This window comes from Crocodylus siamensis, chromosome 9 (genome assembly GCF_052110815.1).
Source record: "Crocodylus siamensis isolate JL-2025a chromosome 9, ASM5211081v1, whole genome shotgun sequence".
Taxonomy (NCBI): Eukaryota; Metazoa; Chordata; order Crocodylia; family Crocodylidae; genus Crocodylus; species Crocodylus siamensis.
The window spans coordinates 71,424,225-71,447,905 of NC_143403.1; the positions used below are offsets into that span (position 1 = coordinate 71,424,225).

At 39.1% G+C, this 23,681-nt stretch overlaps 1 protein-coding gene across 5 annotated transcripts in view; it reads right to left on the minus strand.

Annotated features, from left to right (window-relative positions):
• Window positions 1–116: 116 nt before the first annotated feature.
• Window positions 117–23,681, minus strand: part of KNTC1 (kinetochore associated 1) — a 48,723-nt gene continuing 25,158 nt past the window's right edge. For all 5 annotated transcript variants that reach the window (XM_090063229.1, XM_090063227.1, XM_090063228.1 and 2 more), the window contains exons 38-64: window positions 21,613–21,669; window positions 20,780–20,943; window positions 20,247–20,351; window positions 19,374–19,502; window positions 18,570–18,686; window positions 18,164–18,273; window positions 17,793–18,003; window positions 16,669–16,758; window positions 16,141–16,312; window positions 15,666–15,724; window positions 15,331–15,547; window positions 14,459–14,532; window positions 13,306–13,516; window positions 13,090–13,199; window positions 12,375–12,424; window positions 10,292–10,370; window positions 9,856–9,974; window positions 8,986–9,121; window positions 7,989–8,084; window positions 7,127–7,183; window positions 6,379–6,433; window positions 6,221–6,284; window positions 5,349–5,478; window positions 4,199–4,288; window positions 3,022–3,167; window positions 2,228–2,318; window positions 117–1,957 (exon numbers count right to left, since the gene is read on the minus strand). In XM_090063229.1, the coding sequence (XP_089919355.1) occupies window positions 1,934–1,957; window positions 2,228–2,318; window positions 3,022–3,167; window positions 4,199–4,288; window positions 5,349–5,478; window positions 6,221–6,284; window positions 6,379–6,433; window positions 7,127–7,183; window positions 7,989–8,084; window positions 8,986–9,121; window positions 9,856–9,974; window positions 10,292–10,370; window positions 12,375–12,424; window positions 13,090–13,199; window positions 13,306–13,516; window positions 14,459–14,532; window positions 15,331–15,547; window positions 15,666–15,724; window positions 16,141–16,312; window positions 16,669–16,758; window positions 17,793–18,003; window positions 18,164–18,273; window positions 18,570–18,686; window positions 19,374–19,502; window positions 20,247–20,351; window positions 20,780–20,943; window positions 21,613–21,669 (2,963 nt within the window). In that variant the 3' untranslated portion in view covers window positions 117–1,933. The remainder of the gene's footprint in view (window positions 1,958–2,227; window positions 2,319–3,021; window positions 3,168–4,198; window positions 4,289–5,348; window positions 5,479–6,220; window positions 6,285–6,378; window positions 6,434–7,126; window positions 7,184–7,988; window positions 8,085–8,985; window positions 9,122–9,855; window positions 9,975–10,291; window positions 10,371–12,374; window positions 12,425–13,089; window positions 13,200–13,305; window positions 13,517–14,458; window positions 14,533–15,330; window positions 15,548–15,665; window positions 15,725–16,140; window positions 16,313–16,668; window positions 16,759–17,792; window positions 18,004–18,163; window positions 18,274–18,569; window positions 18,687–19,373; window positions 19,503–20,246; window positions 20,352–20,779; window positions 20,944–21,612; window positions 21,670–23,681) is intronic.

The following is a 23,681-nucleotide window of genomic DNA, read 5'->3' on the forward strand; positions in this document are numbered from 1 at the left end:
ATGAAAAATTGTTAGCAAAACACACTATAATCACTAGAACAACCATAAATTGTTAAATATTTTTAACAATTTAAAATTGTTTAAATTTTTTAAACCATCAACTCCCAGGTAGTACTGTTTTGATAACGGTGTTTACGGAACCTTCATATTTAATATAATTCAGCAACTTTATTTCCAGAATGGACACTAACCTCAGCTGAACCTTTTTATGAAAGGTAAGGGTTATGTGAGCCACAGTCATTACCTTAACACACATTTGGTGCTTAGTCTCTCCTTGAACAGACATTCCTCTGAACAAGAAGCAAGTACAAACATTTGGATAACATTTAAAAACATGTTCAAGACTTTGTTTGTGAAATACCTGTTCTCTAAAATTGCTGGAGTGCTGCAAATATAATTTTGTAGCATATGCCAAGTTAGTGTTCATTGACAGAACAGTTAACTCTGACCAGTTCCTGTTTGCTTACCACAGGCTTGAAGGAAAAGTTAAATTTTTTTATTCTGATTCCATTTGGTCCTGAAGTTATAAAATGGAAATGGTCCATTTTATGGACAGTGAGTTTAGACTGCTTAGTTTAATTTGACACCTTGCACCTCTTAAAGTCTGAAGATCTTTATTTTGCTTTCCAAATCCTCTATTAGGATAAGAGGACCAGGACTTAGTTGCCCATTCTTAGCTACATGGAACCTTGGCACCACATACTGTAGTAGTTCCTGTTGTGCATACCTGCCTTCTTTGTGCTAGCTTGTCCAGTAAGAAATGGACCCCAGATGCGTGTGTTTCTCCAAAAGACAATGATCTCTCTCTGTACTACAATTACCTCAGAAAGGGATATTCCTCTTGCAGAATACTCTCAGACTGCTTAGTATGGTGTAAGAGCTGGTTGTCCAGCTTTCTTCCCACTCTGGAAGTAATATGCTTATTAAACCTAGTCCCTTAGTTAACTGCATATCATGCAATTTACTGATACTGAAAAATAGAAAGTGATCAAAATCAATTAAAAGACCATCTGCTTATTGTTACAGATGTTTTAACTATACTACTAGAACATCCGTAATTAGGTTTTTAAGGAGTACAATCAACCTGGCTTATGTTTACCTATGCTGTGTTGTTTTTAAATGTACTCTGCTAGTATTTCATTTCTAATCTAGTGAGATGCTTTGCTTTCTTTGGAGCATTTAACCCATGTAGCCATATCTCAGTGATATGGCTAGTGTCAAAGTCTAACTTAAAATGAGAGGAAAGTTTAAATAAATCGAGTCATGCAATGTTCTTTTTGCTGATATGAGTGCTTACCTTACCTTTATTATACAAAGTGGGTGTTTTGGGGTGGTCAAAAAGAAGGAAAAAATGAAATATTAGTTTCCATTAGAAAAGTTCATCTATGGCTAATTTGGTTATGCTACAAAGTTGATTAAATAAGTCCAAACTTTTTACTTAAATCCATTTTATTTATGCCCGTGGAGGAATCCAAATTTAAGATTAGTTTACAAAATATATTTTACATAAGATACATTGATATTTACAGTCATGTTTATAAGACCTTTACATAGTTATATAAAAAGTAATTTATCCAAGGAAGACTTTCAAGGATAAACCTTGACATTTGTATTTAGCTCCAACACTGACTTCAAGTTAGTGCCAGCTAAATTTGAAGTTGTTTTAATCTTAGAATGTTGGACTTATTTTATAGTAGGGAGCAAAAGAGTTGTGCTGTAAGTGAAGCTTAGAATTCCATGTGGAACAGCACATTCAAATTGTGTGCTTAGTAAGTATTAGCCACTACCAATTAAAAAAAAAAAAGGCAAGTAATAGCATGAAGACTTTGATTCCATTTCCACTTTGAGATATCATTGTGGTGCTGGCAGAGAAGAGAGAGACATCAAGTTTTTGTTCCTTGGATGGCTGTTTCTAGTAAGGGAGTGTGAAGGTCTACTGTGGTGTACTCAAAAACATCTGGAGAAGAAGAATGTGAAAGTTGAACATTTTGGAGACATTACTTTTAAAACAAGATAAATGTTTTTGAAAATTAGTATACTAATAAAAAAGCTCAAGAGTCATGTAAAAAAGACAAACTGCACAGATCTGAATACTTGAAAATATACTAGTGTTAATAGAAAACATAGGGTCTCTAATGGGTCCAATAAGGCTTTGCTCTTAATGGTAGTCTGAGCAAGTGTCTTGGGGTCAGTGTTTACTTTTCATCTTTGGCCAAGTATGATTTACCTTCAGAATATCACAAGGCAACATGTCTGCTGGTATAGAATTTCCACATCTCTCTTGATACTCTGTTATCAGGGTTGCAGCGTCATCTGTGCTGCAAAGGGCAGAAGTAAAACTTACTCAACTCATGCAATACCTATACTGTAAGCATGTTAATGTGTAGTCATGTATAAGAACAGGTATACATACAAAATTGATTCCTGGCTTGGTATGATCAGTCACTTCCCTATGCACCTATTTACCTATATTCCCTTGCAGAAGAGGGAGGGAAGTTTCCATGTACTTGACAGAACTGTACCTTAATGGAAGTAACAAAGCACTACTGGCTCAAGCTACTACCAATTATATTTTAACAGTTTTCACACTTGGTTGTGGTCCCCTATCATTCAGGATCACAAGACACCTTTGTGGCAAGTACACAATTGTTTATAGAGAAAAGGAAGTAGGTTATTTTTTATTTCAAATGCACAAATTGACAATAGCTTAGTGGGGTTTTCAGTGGCAAAGTGCTCTCTTTCTTGTTTTAATCATAGAAGAACATATTTTTGTCAGATGAAGTACAAGAACAAAAAACTGATTCCTGGACTTAAATACAGATAATGGATGTTACTTATTACTGTCAAAATATTCTTAGCACCAAATGTAGAATTATGAGATTTTGTTTAAAAAAAAGTGAGAGTTTACTTGTCTAGGTTTTTAAAGCTCTTGGATGCTGTGCACTGATAAGTCCCTAGGGCTCTGTGTATATAACAAACTTACAGCAAACAGATTGGAAATGGATGGGAATCAGAACTTACCAGTTCTTACTGATGAGGTACTCCACCAGTTCTTTCACTCTGTTATTGTTCATGACTTGTAGCTTTAATAATGGGAAGTGTTTAGATTTTGAAAACTTTTCGTATTGTTTCTCGTTTATAATGTTGTCCAGAACCAAACATCTAATCTGCAAAATAGCAGAATTTATTTTAGAAAATTGCATTCAAGATCTTAACATTTTACTTTAGTGAGTTCAGGTGTTAAATACTATAAACCTTTTCTCACTCTAATCTCAAAGCAAGCAGGTTTTATATTTTCAAAGCACTGTGAAAAGTTTGCTATTTAACAGCATTGTTGTGAGACTCGACTGTTAATCTTAGTTTTTCAGGCAGGGAGATATATTAAGAAATATGCCCGCAATGAGTCACTCTCAGAGTGAGATGACAAAGTTCTGCTAGCCTTTTTGATCAAACAAATTTAGAACAATGAGGGCTTGCTACTTAAAGTATTCTAGAAATAATCCTACAATGTAAGTTTGACATGTGCTAGCAAACACCACTGTGACCAATGTGGTCACGTCAACTGCAGAGACTGCAAAAACCTACGTCCTTATAATCATCTCTCACACATTTTGGTAGTGTGCAGTATACCTTCTAGTGCTGCCTGGGATAAAGCATGGCCAAAAGGGCTAATTTGATTCTTAGAGAAGTGGGAATAGCAGTTAAGGGGGTGTGATAAGACTGCATACAATCCTGGTGCTCTTATTTTTCCCCAAAAGGATATTGCAGGGGGAGAGTGGGGAGGGTGGAGGATACAACCATAAAAAAATGTTTCTGGAGCTGGAGAAAATGGCTGGCACTGAGATTCAGAACTCAGGCTATTTGGTGAGTTGATTGTACTAAAACACATTAATGGGAGAAAATACTATGGCCCCAACTTCGAACTTGTTGTTCTTATGTCTCTGCTAGATAGTCCTTTAATATGGGGGGGGCGGAAAATCAGAAGATGCAAATTAAATGAGGAGGATTGCCACTAGAGCAGGGTGCTAACAGAAAGGATGCTTTTTTCTTCCATTTCTTATTGTCCTGAGAGGAAAAAAAAAATTGGATCCTTTCTGAAAGATATGCCGTAGTCAAACAAATTACTGGGTTCAGTACAGGGAGATTGAGTGAAACATAATGGCCTACCTGCTACCATACCTAAAGTTAGTTTCTTTACCTGTGATGCAAATCCTGCTACTTCACCCGTGTTCATGCATTCATCTACTTGCTGTAGAATAGCTTCTGGGTTAGACGAGGACAGGAAACCCTTTTCAAGAATTGATTTAATATTAAGTGTAGAATTTTACAGTCTAAAAAATTTCCCCAAGAACAGACATTTGGCTCAGTAAGAAGCAAGTCATGCCTGCAGTTTCAAAGTACAAGTTAGAAATTCTCAGAGCTTTCTGCAAAGATTGTTGGCCCAAACAAGCTATAGATTTGTCACTAATGCTGCCAGTGTGTTCTGCTGTAAAGTGGTAAAATACTTGTTAACTCTTACTGTCAGCTGACTGTTTTGATTCCATTTTGGGAAATCATAACTGAGTCAATGTCTCTAAAATGGAAAATTCAGAAGTAATGCGTAAACACACACACTTGGTAATTTATTTGCAAATCTAGAAAGTGTTGTAACTTGTAAAAAATGTAGACAATCTGAACTTCTATTGGCTTCTAGATCTATGCAGAACCTAGTAGGAGTATGCTGTACGTAGCTATGGATGTCTCTTAGTATATTGCTGCGAAAGCTGTCATAGTAGGTGCACAGGCTTTCAAGACTTCTTCATTAAATCACAGACGCAAATGCTGTGAGAAGGGGAAGATGCAAATTAGCAGCTGGAACAAAGCTTTAAGGCAAAGAGTTTTGGTTAGAATGTGACGTGCTGCTATGTCTCTGTATAAAGAATTGCTTTTCTGATATCAACTGCAAAGACCACACACCGAGTGGAGATCAACCTTATTCCTACTCAACTCCCTCATTTATATATGCAAGGAACGTGTTACCTTTTTGCAGCACAACTGGGAATTTGTGTTCAGTTGTCTGCCACTAGGGACCTTGCATCTTGTTTCAGGACCAGGGTTTCCTCTTGTAAGGATGGTCTGTGTTCCTTTGTGTTCACATTATTGATCGTTCTACCAGTCTGTCACATTTTGAGTGCTTTTTGCCTTAAGAAAACACTTGAGTCCACTTAACTTGGTTCTTTTGCAAGTGCAATTATCAGTATTGATAAAGCAGCAAGGGAAGATGCAGTTCCCCTAGGCAAGAGGTCCTATGTCACTGTCTGTGCACTTCTCTGACAGGGCAGGTTTAGCAGCATGTATCTCCTGCTTACCTGAATCTGTTGTTCTCTTTTTTCAGACTGAGGAATCAGCAACAGGCATCCTAGAGCAAAAGCTGGAAGGTCCAACTGTGCATATTGCTTTGCAATTCCAATCACATCTAGATCAGCTAGGACAGGACACCTTCAGCAGAAACATATTGAGGGGAAGAGAGAAAACTTTAACTATAAAAAGAATTTTGTTTCCTTCGGTGATTTTGATAATTAATGCATGTGTCTCCTTCCCTTTAAATTTTGGGAAAAGATCTTAAAGTGAATATTTGGACAGTTGCCTGGATTTGTACTCATTGTTCATGAGCTACACTGAAAGGCATTTTGAAACTGGCAAGTGATAAAATGGTGGAAGTGTATTTATTGTTTCACAGCCAGAGGAAGGGAAGGACACAGCAGAGAAGTGGAAAAAACAACAAATCAAGTCACCAAGAAAGTTCAGAACTTGGTATGCACAGCATAGACCTTTACCACATGAAATGGCAGAGTATCTGATGACAGTACTAGATTTGTTATCCTCTGCAGATTTGTTGCTAAAATTCTACTTTGCCAATGGCAAGCTTGATAACAGGAATACAGCCCGAGAACTCTGTTCGTTCCTAGGTTCTATACAGGACTGTACTTTACAACTTATACATCGGTCTGCCATTCTTAAATCTTCCCTGACCCTCCCAAATTGTGGCAGCTCTTGTTGCCACCCTCTTTACTTGCCAGTTCCTCTTCTCTCCTCCAGTTTGACTCATCTGCATTGCAATGTGGCTGCCTCCTACTATTCCACAGGGCCTGGGCACAGCGGAACAGCACTGAGAGCATAGAAGTACACTGAGGATCTTACGTGTCTTCCCACCCAAATACAGGATGTAACATTTACTTACTTCAGTAGAGTAACAAAGCATTCGCAGCATGCCTCCAACTGCTTAGGACTTGGTGGACATGAAGCTGAGAAATAAGATAAATAAAAAGAATGACAAACTAGAACAGCTTGGCAGTGCTGTTATATACATCTGACAGGCAGAGAGGCTAATAAACATACCTGCAAGGAATGGGGCCAGAATTACAGTTCGCCAAGCTCGGCTAAAGTTAGGAATCTGTTAAAAGTAAACATATTTTTCAAGTAATAGCCACTGCCTGCACTTCACAAAGTTGACTTGTGAAGTCTGAAAATTGTCCAGCTCAAAAACTTTTTAATAGCTATTCTTCAGCTAGAAGTAATTTCTGTTATACTCCAGAATTCAGAACTAGAGCTATAGGATTTTAGACACTGTATTTCTTGTAGCCACAGTGGGCTGGTAGACGCTATACATTTTATTTAAAAATGTTGTATGTAGCCAGAGACCACAGCACTAACAAGTTAGGTTTGTAAATCCTAATGATCTAGCCTATTAGTCCTCTTGGCAGTGCAGGATTGTTCCCTATAAATATACTCCTTCACTTTTGCTCTGAGGTGTTGCCATGTTTCAACTTAAACACAATTGTTTACCACCAAATTAGTAAACACTTTTTTCAGAATTTTTAAAACAAGCAATAACACAGTTTTAAAACTACAGAGTATATGGTTTCAATGATTTAAAAAAATACTTTCCATTGCAATTAACTGATTTAAAAACTACTTTCCACACAGTCCTGTTAAAACACACATGATACTAAATTTGAAGGCATTCTTATGCATAGTATTTTCCACCTGCAGATGATAAAGCAGCTTATAAAAGGGAGGTAATCACCACTAGGTCCCTTCTAAATGAAGTTGGGGCTGAGAATGTATTCATAAAAGATTCACAGACCTGCCATAATGAATGAATCCCAGTAATTGCTATCAAAATTTTCCTTAGATAGCGAATCTGAAAACAAAAAATTCTGTTACAAAGTGTTTTAGCATTTTTAGAATTGCACAAGAAATTACAGGATTAAAATATCTGCATGCTCTTGGAGCAAAGTCAAGAATTTGCAGTAAGGAGGTGTGACTGCAGCAGGGACAGGCTACCCAAGCTAGCTCAGGTAACACCACCATCACGTGGCAGGGGGCACTTCATCTGCCTCAGTCCTCAGGGTCCCTCATGGACTTGATCATGTTCTGTTGAAGCCCTAGTGGTTGTATCCTCTTGGCTACTGGTAACCAAAGTAGCTCAGGATGTTTAAAATGCTGCAGTACAACGTGGACATAGTCCTACTTGCTAAATTTTAAAGGAACTAACACTTTGTATTGCAAAACTAAGAGTGTTACTATAAATATATCCAGACAACTCAAGTACTTTTTTTTTTTTTTTTTACTAGGAATAACGTATCTATATCGGGGGGTGTAAAAATCCCACACTGACGTCTTTTTGCTCATTTTATTATAGGACTTAGGCTGTAGCAATTAACTCTGAAGTGCTTAGACAAATTAATGAACTAGAACAATTAATATAATACTCTTAAATACAAAAATCCTTGAAGCTTTATAAATTGTGAGTGCCCACAAGCTACAAATACTCTTGTGATAGTGTTAAGCCACAGCTAGGGCAGCAGCCCAGAGTAATCTCTGATTTTCAGGAATCAGAGGCTGTTCTGGTAATACAACAAAAACAGATTTTTCTCATTCCACTCTCCTGTTTTCATCTTACTACAGAACAGTGCAATTAAGGCATTACATAAAAGGTTTCTTACCATCTTGAAACCAAGCAGTTTCTGCAGGAAGCAACTCCAAAGTTGGGGATCATACACTTTGTATTCCAAGCTAAGTTCAGTCACCAGTCTCACAGCCTTAAAAAGATAAAGATGTTGAATTTATCGAATGTTTATTATCTAGTTTTATTATCTACAAGATTTTTAATGGCTTTGCAGGAGACAACGGTCTATGTAAAACCATGACTGTCACATGTACCCAGAGCCACTTTAGATGGAAGGATTTAAGCAGGGAAAACTCGCTGTATATGGTGTCTCTGCCAACTTTATGACAAGCAGACCCCAATTGTCTTATCTCCACATTTTGAATGGTGTGCTATTATACTGATAAGGAACAGACCAGTTTCCATTTACTAGTCAAAAGCAGATGTTGAAGCTCTCTTGATAGGACACTGTAATTTCTGGTCATGCATTAATTTTCCCTCAGAAAACTTGCCTCCGTGCTATGTCCTTGGTTATTAACTAACTCAACTGTTTGTTTATGTTCAATGATACTAAACAAATTTCAAAATGCAGTTTCACAGGCTACAGCTAAGGTTGCACTGCTGACATAAGAGTCCAGTAAGTGACAGGTGCCCGAAGATGTGCATCCGTTATTATTTGATTAATTTTAGACATTTGTGCCCAGGAGCCCTAGTCATGGACTGGGAGCTGTACCCAGTTCCCTGGCACCAAAAGGCATATGTTGAAATATAAAACAAGGGGCAGCAGTTGGGGGGTACAAGGCAATGGTCATTACAAGAGGCAGTTGTTGTCTCAACACAACAGCAGCCCAAACCTTTGCCAAGGTGTATTTTTTTAAGCATGGTGGCAAAACATAGATCCCTTAAAATGATTCTTGCCATCCACTGATATTTACACTTCAAAAACAGGTTTTACGCTGTAAATTATGTATCTTTAGGGCCAATTTAAAAATCTAAAAGATACACATCCACAAAACAAACAATTCAACAGATTTTCTGGTACTTCCTAATCATACCGTGGGTTCATGGCTGTGATTCTTCCAAAGTCCTTTAATCATTCCTTCTTTAGGACTTTTATGGAAAGATTCATAGGTGTAGGGAATGTTCAAGATTTCAAACTCTGCCAAGTAAATGAAGCATTTTAGAAAATACCTGCAAAATAAGAAGAGGTGTGATGTTTATAGTAATATATTAAAACCCATGAAGTTTTCAAAGCTTATAATCAATTTTAGGATGAATTTTAATGTGCTGTTGTTTAAAAAGTAAGGTGATAGTACAAATGTCAGCCTTGTGAAAGAAAGACTATGGGACCTAGCAATTTTCCAGTACATCTAGTGATTGAATTCTTACTGCAACTCTTATGCTGACATTTCATGTATACAGATGATATGTTTACAGAAAATATATGTAGGGAGATGCAAAGTATAATGCAGTGCAGATATTACTTATATTGTCTCCAGATAAATATCCAGTCCAAATTTTCAGTAAATTTAGTGGAATTAGCTATAGAAGAGAGACTTTCAAAGAAATAAGTTATACAACATCTCTCTGGAGAGGCATATATCCTTCCAAAAGTACCTAATAATGGTATCTTTTACGCAAAGGAAGGTTTGTACTTAAAGAAGGATCCCCAAAAGGGCCATGAACAAAAATACTTCACATTCTACAGTAGTAAATACCAGTTTATACAAAGAAAGAAATAACAAATTTTTCACACCCCACATAGTCCTTAATCGATGTTAACATGGTGCAGTCCAATGTGGGATCGTAACCCAGAGCACCCAAGTGTGCTTTTACAATTATGAAAAAAGTAAGAAAACAAAACAAATTGTTCCTCAGAGCTTTATATAAAAGAGGCCACACTGCAGAAAAAAACCTCAGCTTACTTTACTTTCTCAATGGGTTTCTTGAAGAGTGATTCAACAGTATTAGTGTCTGCCAAGTAGATCAGACATTTAAGAGCTCTACTTCTGTGGGCAAATGTCAACTGATTAACTCCGATAGGCTGAAAGAGAAAAGATGGTTTGGGAAAAGTTATGATTATTTGCTGGACAGTAAGGAAGCCAGGTCATTCATAGCCTGAGTTATCATTCTAATATTCTTGGGTTCTACTTGGACATAGAGACTTTAATGGTGGTAGGATTTCAACCCAAAACAGAAGATCAGAAAGTGCAGAACTAGCATGTGCCTATACTCAAAGCAAGTTACAGAACCTTGAGTTGAATACAAATTTATTTAAAGAGTTTTATGAGAAGTAAAAAAAAAAAAAAAAGCAAAAATATTAAGCAGCTATATAAAGCATGTTTACAAAAAAAAACTTACAGATGTGGCAGACGTCGTAATGGCAAAAAGCAATCTCGAGCTGTAATCCATTGGGCGTGGCTGAAGGAGATGTATAACTCTGCAAAAAAACATTAAAAAAAAAACTGGTTACTAGGCATGTGCAAAACAGGCCATATTTGATTAGGATTCAGATTCGGCCTGAACTGGGGGACAGTGATTCAATTCGTTGATTTGGATCACTGTCCTGATTCAGTTCAGCTGAATCAGGATCTGAAGATTTGATACTGATTCGGAGAATCAACAATTTGGACATAGACACAGCTTTAAATGTTTTTTCTACAGACCGTGAGGTACCAGGCGCAACTTGTGAATGCTGTGATGGTGGGGCAGATGGAGCGTCCCACAGGAGCGTGGGGGGGCCTCCCACATGCTTGGCAGTAGATCCAGAAGTGGACCGGAACTACTTCCAGTCCACTGCCAAGCGTGTAGGGGACCCTGCCAGGCCATCAGTGATCAGCTCAGTGATCAGTTGTGGGGGGATCCCTGGTGCCCCCCAGACCAAGGAGGCACCAGTCACCAAGCTGGGGGCCAGGGGAGGGTCCTCCACATGCTCTGCGGTGGACTGGAAGTGCTTCTGGTCCGCTGCCAAGCACGCTGGGGACTCCCCCACACTGCTGTGGGAAGCTCCATCTGCCCCACCATCTCAGCGTTCATGAGCTGCCTGGTACCTTGAGGTATGTAGAAAATACATTTAAAGCTGTGTCTATGTCTGAATCGTCAAATTTCTTCCAATCAATTTGGAGGGTTCCAATTCGATTCGGAGAGATTAAAGGGTCTCCCAATTAGATCTGGAGATTCGGCTGCCGAATTGGGATGAATCTCCACTGAATCGAATCAACAACCGAAGTTTTGTAGAGCCCTATTAGATACACAGTGGGTGTATCTACATGTGCGCTTAACTGTGCAGTACACCAATTTCTTGCAGTGTAAAGTGTCAGAGTCTACACGGGCAATGCTATTAAGCCTCAGCAAACTAATATTCGCCACCATAAAATAGTACTTATGGGGGCAGAACTAAGTTACGGTGGTGAAAATAACTGTGTTCAAACACATGTGTAAATGCTGACCCAGCCATAACTTGTGCCAGATCAGCCCAGCCAGCCGGCAACCAGACCCCTGCCTGGTGCCTATGCCTAAAGAGCAGAGCTGTGTGGCTTCTCATACCCCAGCATAGTCTGATGCTTTGACCTAGAGCCCAGGGCTGATCCCCACCCGAAGCCTGCTGCCAGCCTAGGGCTGCTCCGCCCTGGCTCAAACTGCTGTGATTTTGGGTGCATGTGTAGATACTGTGCCCAGGAGCCATTAAGTCTGGTGTGAACTGCACCCGAGTTTATCACATTGGATTAATTGCTGGTTTAGATGCACCCACTATTGCCTAGATTTTGTATCCAAATACAGTATACCCAGTTTAGGTCACATGCTGAAATATTCCTTTATTAATATGAGCTAGGCATAAAATAAACCTAAAATATGTGCAGTGACAAAACCATGGGCCTGATCTTGCAAGACCTTCCTTCCATGTGAACTCTCATGTGGTACCCTAAGAAAGGTACTGTACAAGAGATAAAGTATTTAAAGATTCTAACTCTGCCCACAGGAAATACAGATAGAACAAGTATATAAAGAGAAATTTTCCCTGATGCCTTTTAACTTTTAGATTGAAGATGTGACACTCTTGGTTTCTATAATTGTTTTTCAGCATGCTTCAGAACTGCTGCCCTTGCAACAAAGTAGGGCACATCAAAGTCCCATAGGCTCAGCCACATACAACATACAGCCATATTTCTGCACATTCATATCAATTAATCTACTACATTGCCTCAAGTGTTTGGCAGGTTATCTGAATCGCTTTCAAAACATTCGCATGGTGGATCCACTATTACATTCCTTGCTTAAACCATGATCCCATTCCTGTCAACGGAATTTTGCCCCACTGCAGAATGTGGCACTGAGCCCCAGGTACCTGCGATACTGTATTTGTTTTCTGGGGAGCCGGATGTATTCAAAACAAATGGGCAGTTTGGGAAAATGGGCTATGCAAGGTGACATCAAACATATGTACCTCCTGAGATCTTCATTCGCCTGTACATCCTCGAAGAGTTCCCGGGTTCTCTTTAAAAAAAAAAAAAAAAAGCAGTGAATGAAAACCATCATAGAAGTATTTGAACCATGAGGTTCAAGAGCTTGATTGAGCCCTTGCTCAAGCCTTACCTAAAGGGCTACACAGTTGGGTCACCTCAGGAGAAAGCCCTAAAGAAGAATTCTGATTTTGTCATAATCCCAGTTCTGTTCTCTCTTGTACCACCCCTTGATCAAGGTCAAATTACTCCTCACCCTGCTGGCTTGTGTTTTGAAGCTAAGGTTCTACTCATTTGTTTAGGTTCAGAAGATGTTAGGTACTGGGTAATCAAGCAGAACTCACTCTTAGTTGCAATGGGAGCTGAAAAACAGCCACCTGTCCCCAGGATCAAGGGTGTGTAAAGCTAATTTCATCATTCCCTACTCTAGTTTAGTTCCAAGTTAAGGAAAACTCAGCCAAACCCAGGGGACAAGAATTCTTATCTCTGTGAAGGCAGAAAGGAAAACAATTAAAGTTTTCTTACCAAATACAGTACCTTGGAAAGGCCTGCCCTACCACCCTCCCTGCAAACTAAAGTTATTAGAAAAAAACCCAATTACTACTTTGCTTGTAAGCAGCTGAGAAAAAAAATTAGTTTCAGGTGTAAATTGCCATGTTTTTGTAAAATATAACTCTCTCTTGAAAAATCCATACTTACATCAGTTGGCAGCATATTTGGACACAGCCATTTTTCAAGCAGTATATCCCAAATTTTGTTCATATCTATGTTGTTAATTTCAGCTACTTCCTTAGCAGCTACATGAATATCTAAACATAGACAATACAAATATATTTAAAGATTCCTCAGTAAGGAATTTGTTCATAAAACTACATTCCATTTTGACCCTCAGAGCTCTAGGTAAAGCATACTAACCTGGATAATCTTTGCCAGTTGGATTTTGAATTCTTTCATCTATGCTGCTATGCTCATACAATAAAACAATAAGGTTTGCTGGCTTCCCAACAAGCTTCAAATGTTCTGTAGTGTTCAGCTTGTGGGTTATTAGCACATTTTCTGTAGCTGACCTCTGGTATTGCATGCGTAACTTCTTCAGCAGCACTTCAGCTTTTTGATGTGACTGATCCTTTAGCAAGATTTTAAACAAACAGAGATGAATTCCTTTTCATTCAGAGACTTTATAAAATACTTGTCAGCTTTTAACAACCACATAGTTAGTTTGATCTTGCAGATGAATATTTGTCTAGTGTATATGGCCTATTGTTCTGTGGTGTTTATACACCTGTTCTGATAGACCTTTTTGTGCCAAGCAGAAAAATTGTAGCTCTTATACATTAGTAGGAACAATGAGCATTGATAAGAATTGTGGAAGAGTCAGGAAATAGTTTAATTAGACACTAGCAAATAAAGTTACGAAATCTGATGGGTAATACTGAAAAAACTGGGGGTTAACTATATGCCTAGTAAGTATGAGTCTTCAACTACAGAATGGTACTAACAGAGATGTCACCAAACACGCCCCCCCCCCCCCCTTGCAAACTTAGCCTGGGATCTAAGAGTCAAGCTAAATTTTTTTCTGGGTAGCACATCACCACCTAAAGACTGCATTGGTACCAAGTTAATAATTCAGTTAAATTTATAAACAGGAATAGAATACAACTCATTTCTCCCAGAGCAAAGTGTGAGATTACACTTACAGCTAAAAAGAGAAGAGATATTTTATAATAAACTTCCACCCTCCCCTTGCCCCATAGAGGGAAAAGAAATCAACCAAGAAATATTTATACATGCAGGTCTATTTTTTGTTGGGAACATAACAGATTAAAGAGATGACAGGAGCCTTCTGTAGGTGCTGTTTCTGTAGTCACTTCCTTTAATCAGAGGTTTGTTTTATACAAGCGGGTATTGTTCCTTTGATTGAAGGAAGGGTTTGTTTTTTTTTAATTAGTGGAAAATGCCTTTCATAATTTGCTATGAGGCAAACTGTCCGTTACAATTTAAGTTACAAAAGACAAACGTGCACAGTTTCTCTATTCAGACATTGGTCTTGTAGATCTTGTGCCATTACCTTGGCTGTAGTATTATTTATCCATTTCTCAGCTAAAGACAGACAAACTTTCAATGCCTGAATCTGGTCAGGCCCTGAGAAAAAGTAAGGAAGAGAATTACAGATACACATTTTTATCAATCTTTCCTAAAGTACATACAGTGTTCTCACTTGGGTTTCAAAGGCATTTAATTATGATCCAGAAAATTATAATAGTTTTCCTAATCAAGTTTCAAAGTATTTTTCCTTAGCATGGTAACTTAAACAAACAAATATGGATGAGAGACACACTGGTTCAATGCTGTATGTCTGGTAGAATATTTGTATTCAAGTTCTGATCTGAAATTACTGTTAATTAGTACCAGATTTTAGTTTTTAAATCTCACACTTGCTAGTTAAGCCCCAAAACTATTATAAACCAACTCAAATTGATGAGTAAAAATATTTTCAAGGGCATTTCTTCACTTTGATTTCCCTTGCTGATTTCCACTCCCTCACCAGCATTTATAATACATTCAACTCTATGAAGATTCACATTTATTTCTGTTCTTTGTCCTTCTTTCTCCTACCCCTTTTCTTTATCTAGTCTTGTTTAAACTGTGAACTCCAGAGGGTTTAAATGATGTATAAAAAAAGTATAACTGAAGCACCCTGCAAAGTGATGGCATGACAACATAAAAAGTGTTTCTTAACAGAAACGTACAGCTCATTGCTTTTACTTGCATTCAGCAGCTACTTTCCTCCTAACTTTACTGTAATGCCTCAAACTAAGTTTGAGACAAAAAGCTAAGACAGCCTACATATAAGCTTCTACATATTTTTCTCCACATACTACACAGATATTGTCGGTCTTTTTCTCTTCTTCCTCTTTAAGAAAACAATGATCTTCATACCTGTTGGAAGTTCTTGGGCTATCTTGTGAGCAATAGCTACAGCCCATTCTGGATTAATTATGGATAACAAGTAGGAATGAATGGTCTGCACAGTTTTAGTAGTTTCCTTGTTAATCACTGAAGAACATCCACATTGTCTCATTTCAAATACTTTTGGCTTCAGTTTTTTCTCAAAGACATGCCTGGCTGCAGACATGTATAATGTATCCAGAGAAACCTAAGAGATAAAGAGTAAGTTATAATTTAAAAAGAAAGACACACACACAGACAGAGACGTGCTCCCCTCCAGAAACGAAGTATTTTGCAAATAAAATTTCCTAATGATTGAGCCTTACCTTCATCAATTTGGAAATCAAAAGAAGTGTTGGGAAGGACTCCTCACTTAACTCTGCAGCTGCAAGAAAAACAGACAATATTTTAGTGCAAGTCACGGCATAAGTGCAGCTTTCTCTTGTTGAGTGAGGGACTTTTTACTGTTAGACATGGGACTCTAGTGGTGACAGAAAAAAAAAAAAAAGATCTACTTATCAATGTATTGGTCTGAGACTTGGGGTATCTGGGATAATTCCCTGCCCTGATAGACTTCCCTTAAGCAAGTCCTTTGGAGGCAGAACCTCAGATGGTGTAAACTATTCTCAGCTCCTAGGAAGTTAAAGAACCCTGTTCATGCATCTTTGTCTCAAGTCCCTATTATATAAAATAGAGGCTTTGGGAGAATAAACGTATTAAAGACTACATTACTGTTGAACTGAGAGTTATGGAAGAGTTAAGGAAAAGCTATGTAGCTAGCTAACTACATAGAATACATACATATAATACTCCAGAAACACTGTGTGGTTCTAAAGAATATCAGATGGAAAGGCAGCCTGGTTTGAGCAGCTGGAGATAGGGCAATCGCGTTCTCTAAAACGTATTGGTGTTCTAGGTCCACTGGAGGGGAGATTCTTTTATAAGATTCCAGGTGTTTCAAAAGGCTTAAAGCCTAGAACAGGAAGAAAAAAAAAAACACACCACATGTATTACATAGCTAATATATTCGTCAAGTAAAATAACAGCCCCCAATAAGTACCTAGAAGTGGTAGGTATATATATTATTTTGCATGATTACAAAATAGCTTTCAGATATTTTCCTCTCTTGAGAAAAAGCTACAGTTCCCTATTTGACTGAATCTGTTTCACTCTTATATACAAATTTCCAAAATGACAGAGATAAAAGTTATAATAATTGAGCAATGTAAGAATTTAGTGGGATGAGTTCAATTATATAAAAAAGCAATAGTTGAGAGAAGCTGTAAATAAAGTGACAATAGATTTCTTTTAAATGATCTATTGTTGTACCTGATTCACTTGGATACTTATACTTTTTTCATCAGCACTTTGTATCACTCTTAGGACATTTTCAATAGTTTCATAGTCATATGGATCAAGCTGTTCCAAAACACAAAACAAGAGATAAATGACTTATGTACTTTGTAATTTGACTTTAAAAACAGTAATTCAGTATAAATTTTACTATTTTAATTCCAACTATGTAGCTATAATGTTGAAGCTCTAATGTATACTTCAAAAGCATCCTTCTCTTTACTGTTGGCATTTACTTCCCTTCTAAAAAAATTTACTAGGGGTGAACTGATACAGATTTTTGGGGCTGGTAGTGATAGCCAATTTTTAAGAAGGTATACTGGCCAATATGGATCCAAATTTCTGATACCTGCCTGGGAGCCTGAAGAGCTGCATGCAGCTAGTAAATCTGGCATAGTGGAAGGGGAGGGAGGGAAGGGAAGGGAAGGGGCATGGCAGGGCACAGATCAAAGCCCTGTGGTGAGGGAGGAGTGGGGCTGGGGCAAGCACTGGCAGGACAGGGCGGGGAGGGTGCAGGACTGAGCCACAGCTTGTCCAGGGAGGGGGCGGCTCCTGCCACCACTACTGCTCCCATGGCTCCTTGGAGAGTCTGCTCCACAGTCCAGCAGAGACTCCCTATGCCTGACAAAGGGTGACTGCGCCCAAAAGCTTGCTAAGAACTTTTTTCCAACTACTCAGTTGGTTTAATAAAAGATAAATCACATCTACCCAAAGAACCTTGCCTGCCTATTTTTTAAATTGGTCCTTTTAAGAAGTTAAACTTTAGTGAATCCCTAGAATTCACTGTTTCTTTGCTACAAACAGTGTACCCTATAATAAGGAAACAGAAAAGATGTGACAAACCTATTAAAAAAAATACTAGAAAAGCCAAGAAAACTAAATAAAACAAAAACTAACAAGCTACAGTAGTAACAGCAAAAGAGCTACTCTAACCACAGTTCTTTATTTCTAAGATTTATAGTCTATAGCAAAGGTTGTCAGGAAGTTTGGTTTCAGGTTTCCTTTTTAGAAGTTTTATACATGACTGGCACACAACTCAGAATGGGAGGTTAGTAAAGAAAACAGTGTTTGATGTTAGGTGCATGTTGTGACTATTTTACCTTGTTCAATATTCCACCAAGGCTAATAACCAGGTCCTGTGTGCTCTTCAGCAAAGGAATTATTCCTAGGGCTTTGGCCAATAATATCGAAGGGGGTAGCTTCTCAGTATTCCCTGCCGAGTCACCTTCCACATGATTTATATTTGCACTCTGGAGGACGAGTGTTTCAATGCAAAGCTGCAGTGCTGTATCACTGTCCAACATGTAAGTGCTAAAAAGACAAAACATTACTTAAACTGCCAGGGACTTTTGTTAATGACAGTTTATTTACTGCATCAGAAAACAGATCTTTAAACTAAAACAGACTCAGACAAACACAATTATTATCGTGGTAGCAATAAAATACTGGGTTAACTTGCTTCAGTTTTTACCTGCAATATTTCAGCAGAAGGTTTGTATCTACAGTTGGATTCTGTACTAGAATTCTTAGGAGTTCTCTCTTCCTTATTGATGGCTCTCTAAATACAAACTGGAAAGAAATCTGCAGATAAACAGAAAAAAAATCCCAAAACAAGTTTAGGGATAGGTGGGTTAGTAATGGCTTTTCATGTATACATTATTTCCCAATAAAATACAATGCTTGCTGCAAATTTACATTTAGTGTATCACCAGAATGAAACATTTGTTCATGAAAAATAGCAAAATAAAAAACCCCACTAACTGCCAAGAAATTGAGATTGAGATTAAGGAAATTAAAAAGGTCATCTCTCAGACTGAGCTGCCATTTTAAATAAACAATTTTAATGTATAAACATGTTAAAAAGAAAGAACACTCACACCAAATTTACCAAGCTGGATACCCCACTCTGCATCAATAATTAATTCCTGGAATTTCTCTCTCTCTTCTGCTTCACCATAGTGACTGGCAAGTTGTGCTCCAACCCGAGCTACTGCCTTTAAAAAAAAAAAAAAAAAGAAAAAGTGTAAAAGAAAACTATAGTTAAAAATGGGATCTTGTATTATCTAGGTCACTGCATGACCATTTGCAAGCTATGAACTCTTGTGTTTCAAACTCTGAAGCTATAAAATGATAATGCCTCCCTTTTCCTCGTAGGGGATATTTTTCAGATCACCACTGTCCCCAAATTAGGTAATAGCCATAAATTAAGTGCTTTAAGAAGAAACTTTATTTATCAATTTAGAGTAGCCATCTTAAAAATAATTCTACCATGCCTTAAACAAATTAAGTGATGCAGAAATTAGGATTTATAAAACAATATTATCTGTCTTCAAAGCAGAGTTCAAAGAGTCTGATGCGTCTCAAGAGAACTTAGATTATTTATGTTAAAAAAAACTGTCACAGTTTCATCCCGTCTCCACTGCTTCATTATTTTTTAATTCTCCCCACCTCCACACACACTTCTTTCCTGCAGGCTCATTTCATTCTTTAAATTGCTAGAGAGAGAATTTTGAAGAAGAAAATATTACAGGTGCAAGTTTACTTCATATCTTACCAGAATAGTTTTAAAAAGTGTAGGAAGGACAAATCTAATGCACCACTATAGTAGACAGTTAATATCTGGAAGTAGCACTTTAGTAGCATATCTAAGTTAAGATAAGAACAGTGCCTCTAAAGGTTACCAGAATTTTATTGTAATTTTGCCACGTGTTGTTTATGACATCCCAGAGCTTTTTAAACATGTCTTCCTTGGGCAAGATTGTACAGTACCCCAATGCCAGATTGAGATCTATCAGACGACAGTTGAAAACCTATGGAAATGAATAGGTTTATTTTAATAATTAATAAGCATACTTTAGAAACTTCCAGTTATGCATTACACATTGATACTTTCATTATTTAATGTGTTAAGCGTCCAGTTATACGAAAGTCTATTGAGCATTTTAATTAAGTTAGAAAATAAGAAAGAAAAATAGTTTAGCAGTATATATCAAAACACAAAGTAACAATGTAAAGGAAAAAGTCAATCTAATAGTGTAGACAGTTCATCTTTCAGGAGAATATTGGCATAGTTCAGGATCCACAGACAGCCTTTAAAATTCTGTTTAACTCATGGAGGTAAAAAGATTTCAGGATCTGAGTAGATGGTGATGGAAAATGCCCACAGATCATAAAAGGCTCTTATTTTAATCCAATAGGGCCTGAAAGAAATCAGGACCATATACTCTGTAAATAGACATTTGCCTTTATTTAGGAGTTGGGGTTAGCAATGTTTTGCAACAAGAAGATTCTTTAACAGGGCTTGGTTTCTGTGTGTAGGCTGCTTCCAACCCAACCTCCACCACTACCACAGCTGCAGCCACTGCTTCCGTCAACAGTGCTGTCCTTGCTGCTTTTCCCTGCCACACGGCTGAAGCCCTCTGTTGTAGAAATGCCGCCCCGGCCCACACCTCCACCCCACAACTCCCCAAGCTGGATAAAATGGGTCTGCAGGAAACTAAAAGTGGGAAATAGCAAGGGCCTTGCAAAAGGCTTTTTGTATAGGGTATGCTCACCTTGTATAGCAAGGCCAGGCCAGCAGTCATAATCACTGAAGTGGATTTCTGTTTCATGGCAATAAGAAAGCTTTTGGCATCAGTCATCATTTTCCCATCATGTAACTAATCCCAAAAACAGAGTCAGGCAGTTAATAAAAGAAGAAGAAAAAAAAAAATCAAATTTCACAAGAATTCTAATTTTCTTGTTACTCTGACCATCTTAGAGAGGGAGTGGAAAAACACTAGAAGGGTATGTCTTTTTTATCAACATTAATTAAATCCTTGCTCTTCTTACAGATAAGATGTACCAGTTTATGATGGTGATATTGGACTGTGAAACAGTCCTCTGCTACGAAGCAGAAGGGTGACCACTCCTTCCCTTCATACAAGCCACTGAACCACTCTGATGGTGCTAAGTCCTAGTGAGAGGATGTGTGTCACAACACCTATCTGCTCAGCCATCTGTTCAGGAAACTAGCCTAAAAGTGGAAAGGTTGGGCAGATTTCCACAGTTTATATTCAGCAAAACCCAGTCTAGGTTTTCTCCATACCTTCTCACTCAGGGACATGTTCATGTTGTTTGTTACACAGTGCTGCAGGCAGGATCCAAATGAAGAGACTATTAGCTGCAAAGCTAACTCGTATTGACTGCATTCTGTAAGGTTCTGAAGCAAGGCACAGATGGGTGTTCGAGCTGGCAAGAGAAGGTTCTGTCCTGTGAAGTTTCATCAGAAGAATGGTTAGCATATATCTGAAACATGCATGTTGGTTAAACCTAAATAGACGCTTGGAATTTATACTGAAAGTGTCTTCCCTCCTTCTCCATTAAGGTGATGTTATGTGATCAGCTTTTGCATTCTTAATTAGTCTTGTTTTTCATAGATCTACACCTTACTACAAAAAAATTGTAGTTAGTTCAGCTACCAGTGGCTCACCCTGACAGGGATCAGCAGAGTCAAGAGTCATTCTGGACAGGCTCTTCACCCTTCTACAGAAGAACCTAGGGCGGCATTACTAGTTGTACCTTTATAAAAACAGCCTTCATGCACAGATCTCAAAGCACTATAGTAAGGTATCATTATACCCACTTTACAGATCAGGAAACTAAGACACAAAAAAGTAAAGGTGCCATGCCCAACGTCACACAGGTGAACAGAGCCAGAAACTGAATACAGACTGGCCAGGATACTTGGCTCCTGACTTCCAGCCCTATGTCCCAATTCAGTGCTGCCTCTCATAGTAAGTTTTAGACAATATGTGGAAAGTCTTAGCTAGTGATTTAGGATTAATGGAGATATGTTCTTGCTTTTTCAGGTTTAAAATTAAACATTTAGCATGTGTTAGTTTATTTTAGTCTTGCAGTGGTACTTTGCCATTACATTACCTTTAACAAATGGACAGTTTGCCAAGCAGGTACAGTCCAGAGGATATATCTTGTTCTCTGCAAGGAAAACAATTTTGTCAGAAGTGCACTAACATCTCAGCAAAGTTAGAAACCTTGCAAATATCTTAAAGGATTATACCTGAAACCATTTTAGAAATATAGCTACATATTAACTGTGTTATATGTTCTCAAAAATTTACAACTCACAATCTAAATCCTGAGAGCTAGGATCTTTTCTGTAATTTTTTGTCCATTTACCTTGTTGTCATTAAAAAACAAAACAAAACCAAAACCTTAAATTTTCGTAAAAAAAGCAAGGAAAAATAAAAAGCCCCAAAACAATCTCTTTCAGACAGGAAATTTAATTTTAGCTTATTAATTAATTAGCGTCTCACTTATGGGAAGATGAGGGCGGAGGAGATGATGAACTACCAGGCCCAGCAACAGCCAGTGAGCCCAGACCAATGGTCAAAAGGGAGAAACAGGTAAGTGATGGGGGACGGGGCATTGCTGAGACTAGGGGGTCAGTGGGCACAACCGTTGGAGGCCTCAACTGCCTCTACACGAATGCTCGAAGTATGGGGAAGAAGCAGGAGGAACTCGCCCTCCTCCTAGCTGTCACCAGCCCTGACATAGTAGGGATCACAGAAACGTGGTGGGACTCATCGCATGACTGGGCGGTGAGTGTCAAGGGCTATAGGCTATACAGGAGGGACAGGATAGGAAGGAAAGGTGGAGGAGTAGCACTCTACATCAAGGAGGAATATACTTCCTCGTTAATTAGCAAGGGGGTAGAGGTGGGGCACTCTGAGGTGCTCTGGGTTAGAGTAAAAGGCAGTCCAGGGGAGAGAGACTTAACGGTGGGAGTCTACTACAGACCTCCCAACCAGGGAGAAGAGCACGACCAGGAATTCTTAGGTCAGCTCACAGAGGCAGTGAGGGCTAAGGATGTGGTCATCATGGGGGACCTGAACTTCCCAGACATCTGCTGGGAGGAGCAGTCAGCCAAGTCTGATCGCTCACGTCGGTTCTTAGCCAGAGTGCAGGACCTCCATCTAACCCAGGAGGTGCACAGTCCCACCAGGGGAGACGCCTTGTTGGACCTGGTGCTGGCCACGGGTGATGACCTGGTGAGGGGGCTGCGGGTGATGGGCCACCTGGGAGACAGTGATCATCGCTTGCTGGAATTCACCATCCAGCGTAAGGTGGCAAAGGGCTGCAGCAAGGCAACAGCCCTAGACTTTAGGAGGGCTGACTTCAACAAGCTAAGGAGGATCATTGGGGAAGCGCTGAGGACCCAGAGGGGAAGGGAATCAGATGTCGAAGGTGAGTGGTTGCTCCTTGAGGAGACGATCCTCCATGCCCAAAGGGAGGTAATCCCAACAAGGGTCAAAGGGAGCAGGAGGGCACATAAACCCCCATGGCTCACTAAGAGCATCCAGGAATGTCTCCTTGCTAAAAGGGACGCATACACCCAATGGAGAGATGGGGTCATCACCAAGAAGGACTATGTTACAGTCGCCCGAGGATGTAGGGGGGCAGTCAGGAGGGCCAAGGCAGAGATGGAGATAGGACTAGCTTCCCAGATTAAGGACAATAAGAAGTCCTTCTTCAAATACTTAGGGGGTAAAAAGAGGGTCCCGGGTAATGTGGGGCCCCTGCAGGACACGATGGGCAACTTAGTCGTCACGCCAGATGATAAAGCTAACATATTTAACGATTTCTTTGCCTCTGTCTTCCTAAGTAGGGACCAGTTCAGCCACCTCCCTGCTGGGCCCCCCTCGGGCCCCGGGAGAGACACGCCTGGGCCAGGGGTTAGCGAGGAGTTAGTTAGGGTACTTCTGGAGAGGCTGGACGTGTTCAAGTCCGCTGGTCCGGACGATCTTCACCCTAGGGTTCTACAGGAACTGGCCGAGGTCATTGCGGGACCCCTGGCGCGGCTCTATGAGCACTCGTGGTGCTCTGGCGAGGTGCCGGAGGACTGGAAGAGGGCCAATGTGGTCCCTATCTTCAAAAAGGGAAAAAAAGAGGACCCGGGAAATTACAGGCCAGTTAGTCTTACCTCAATC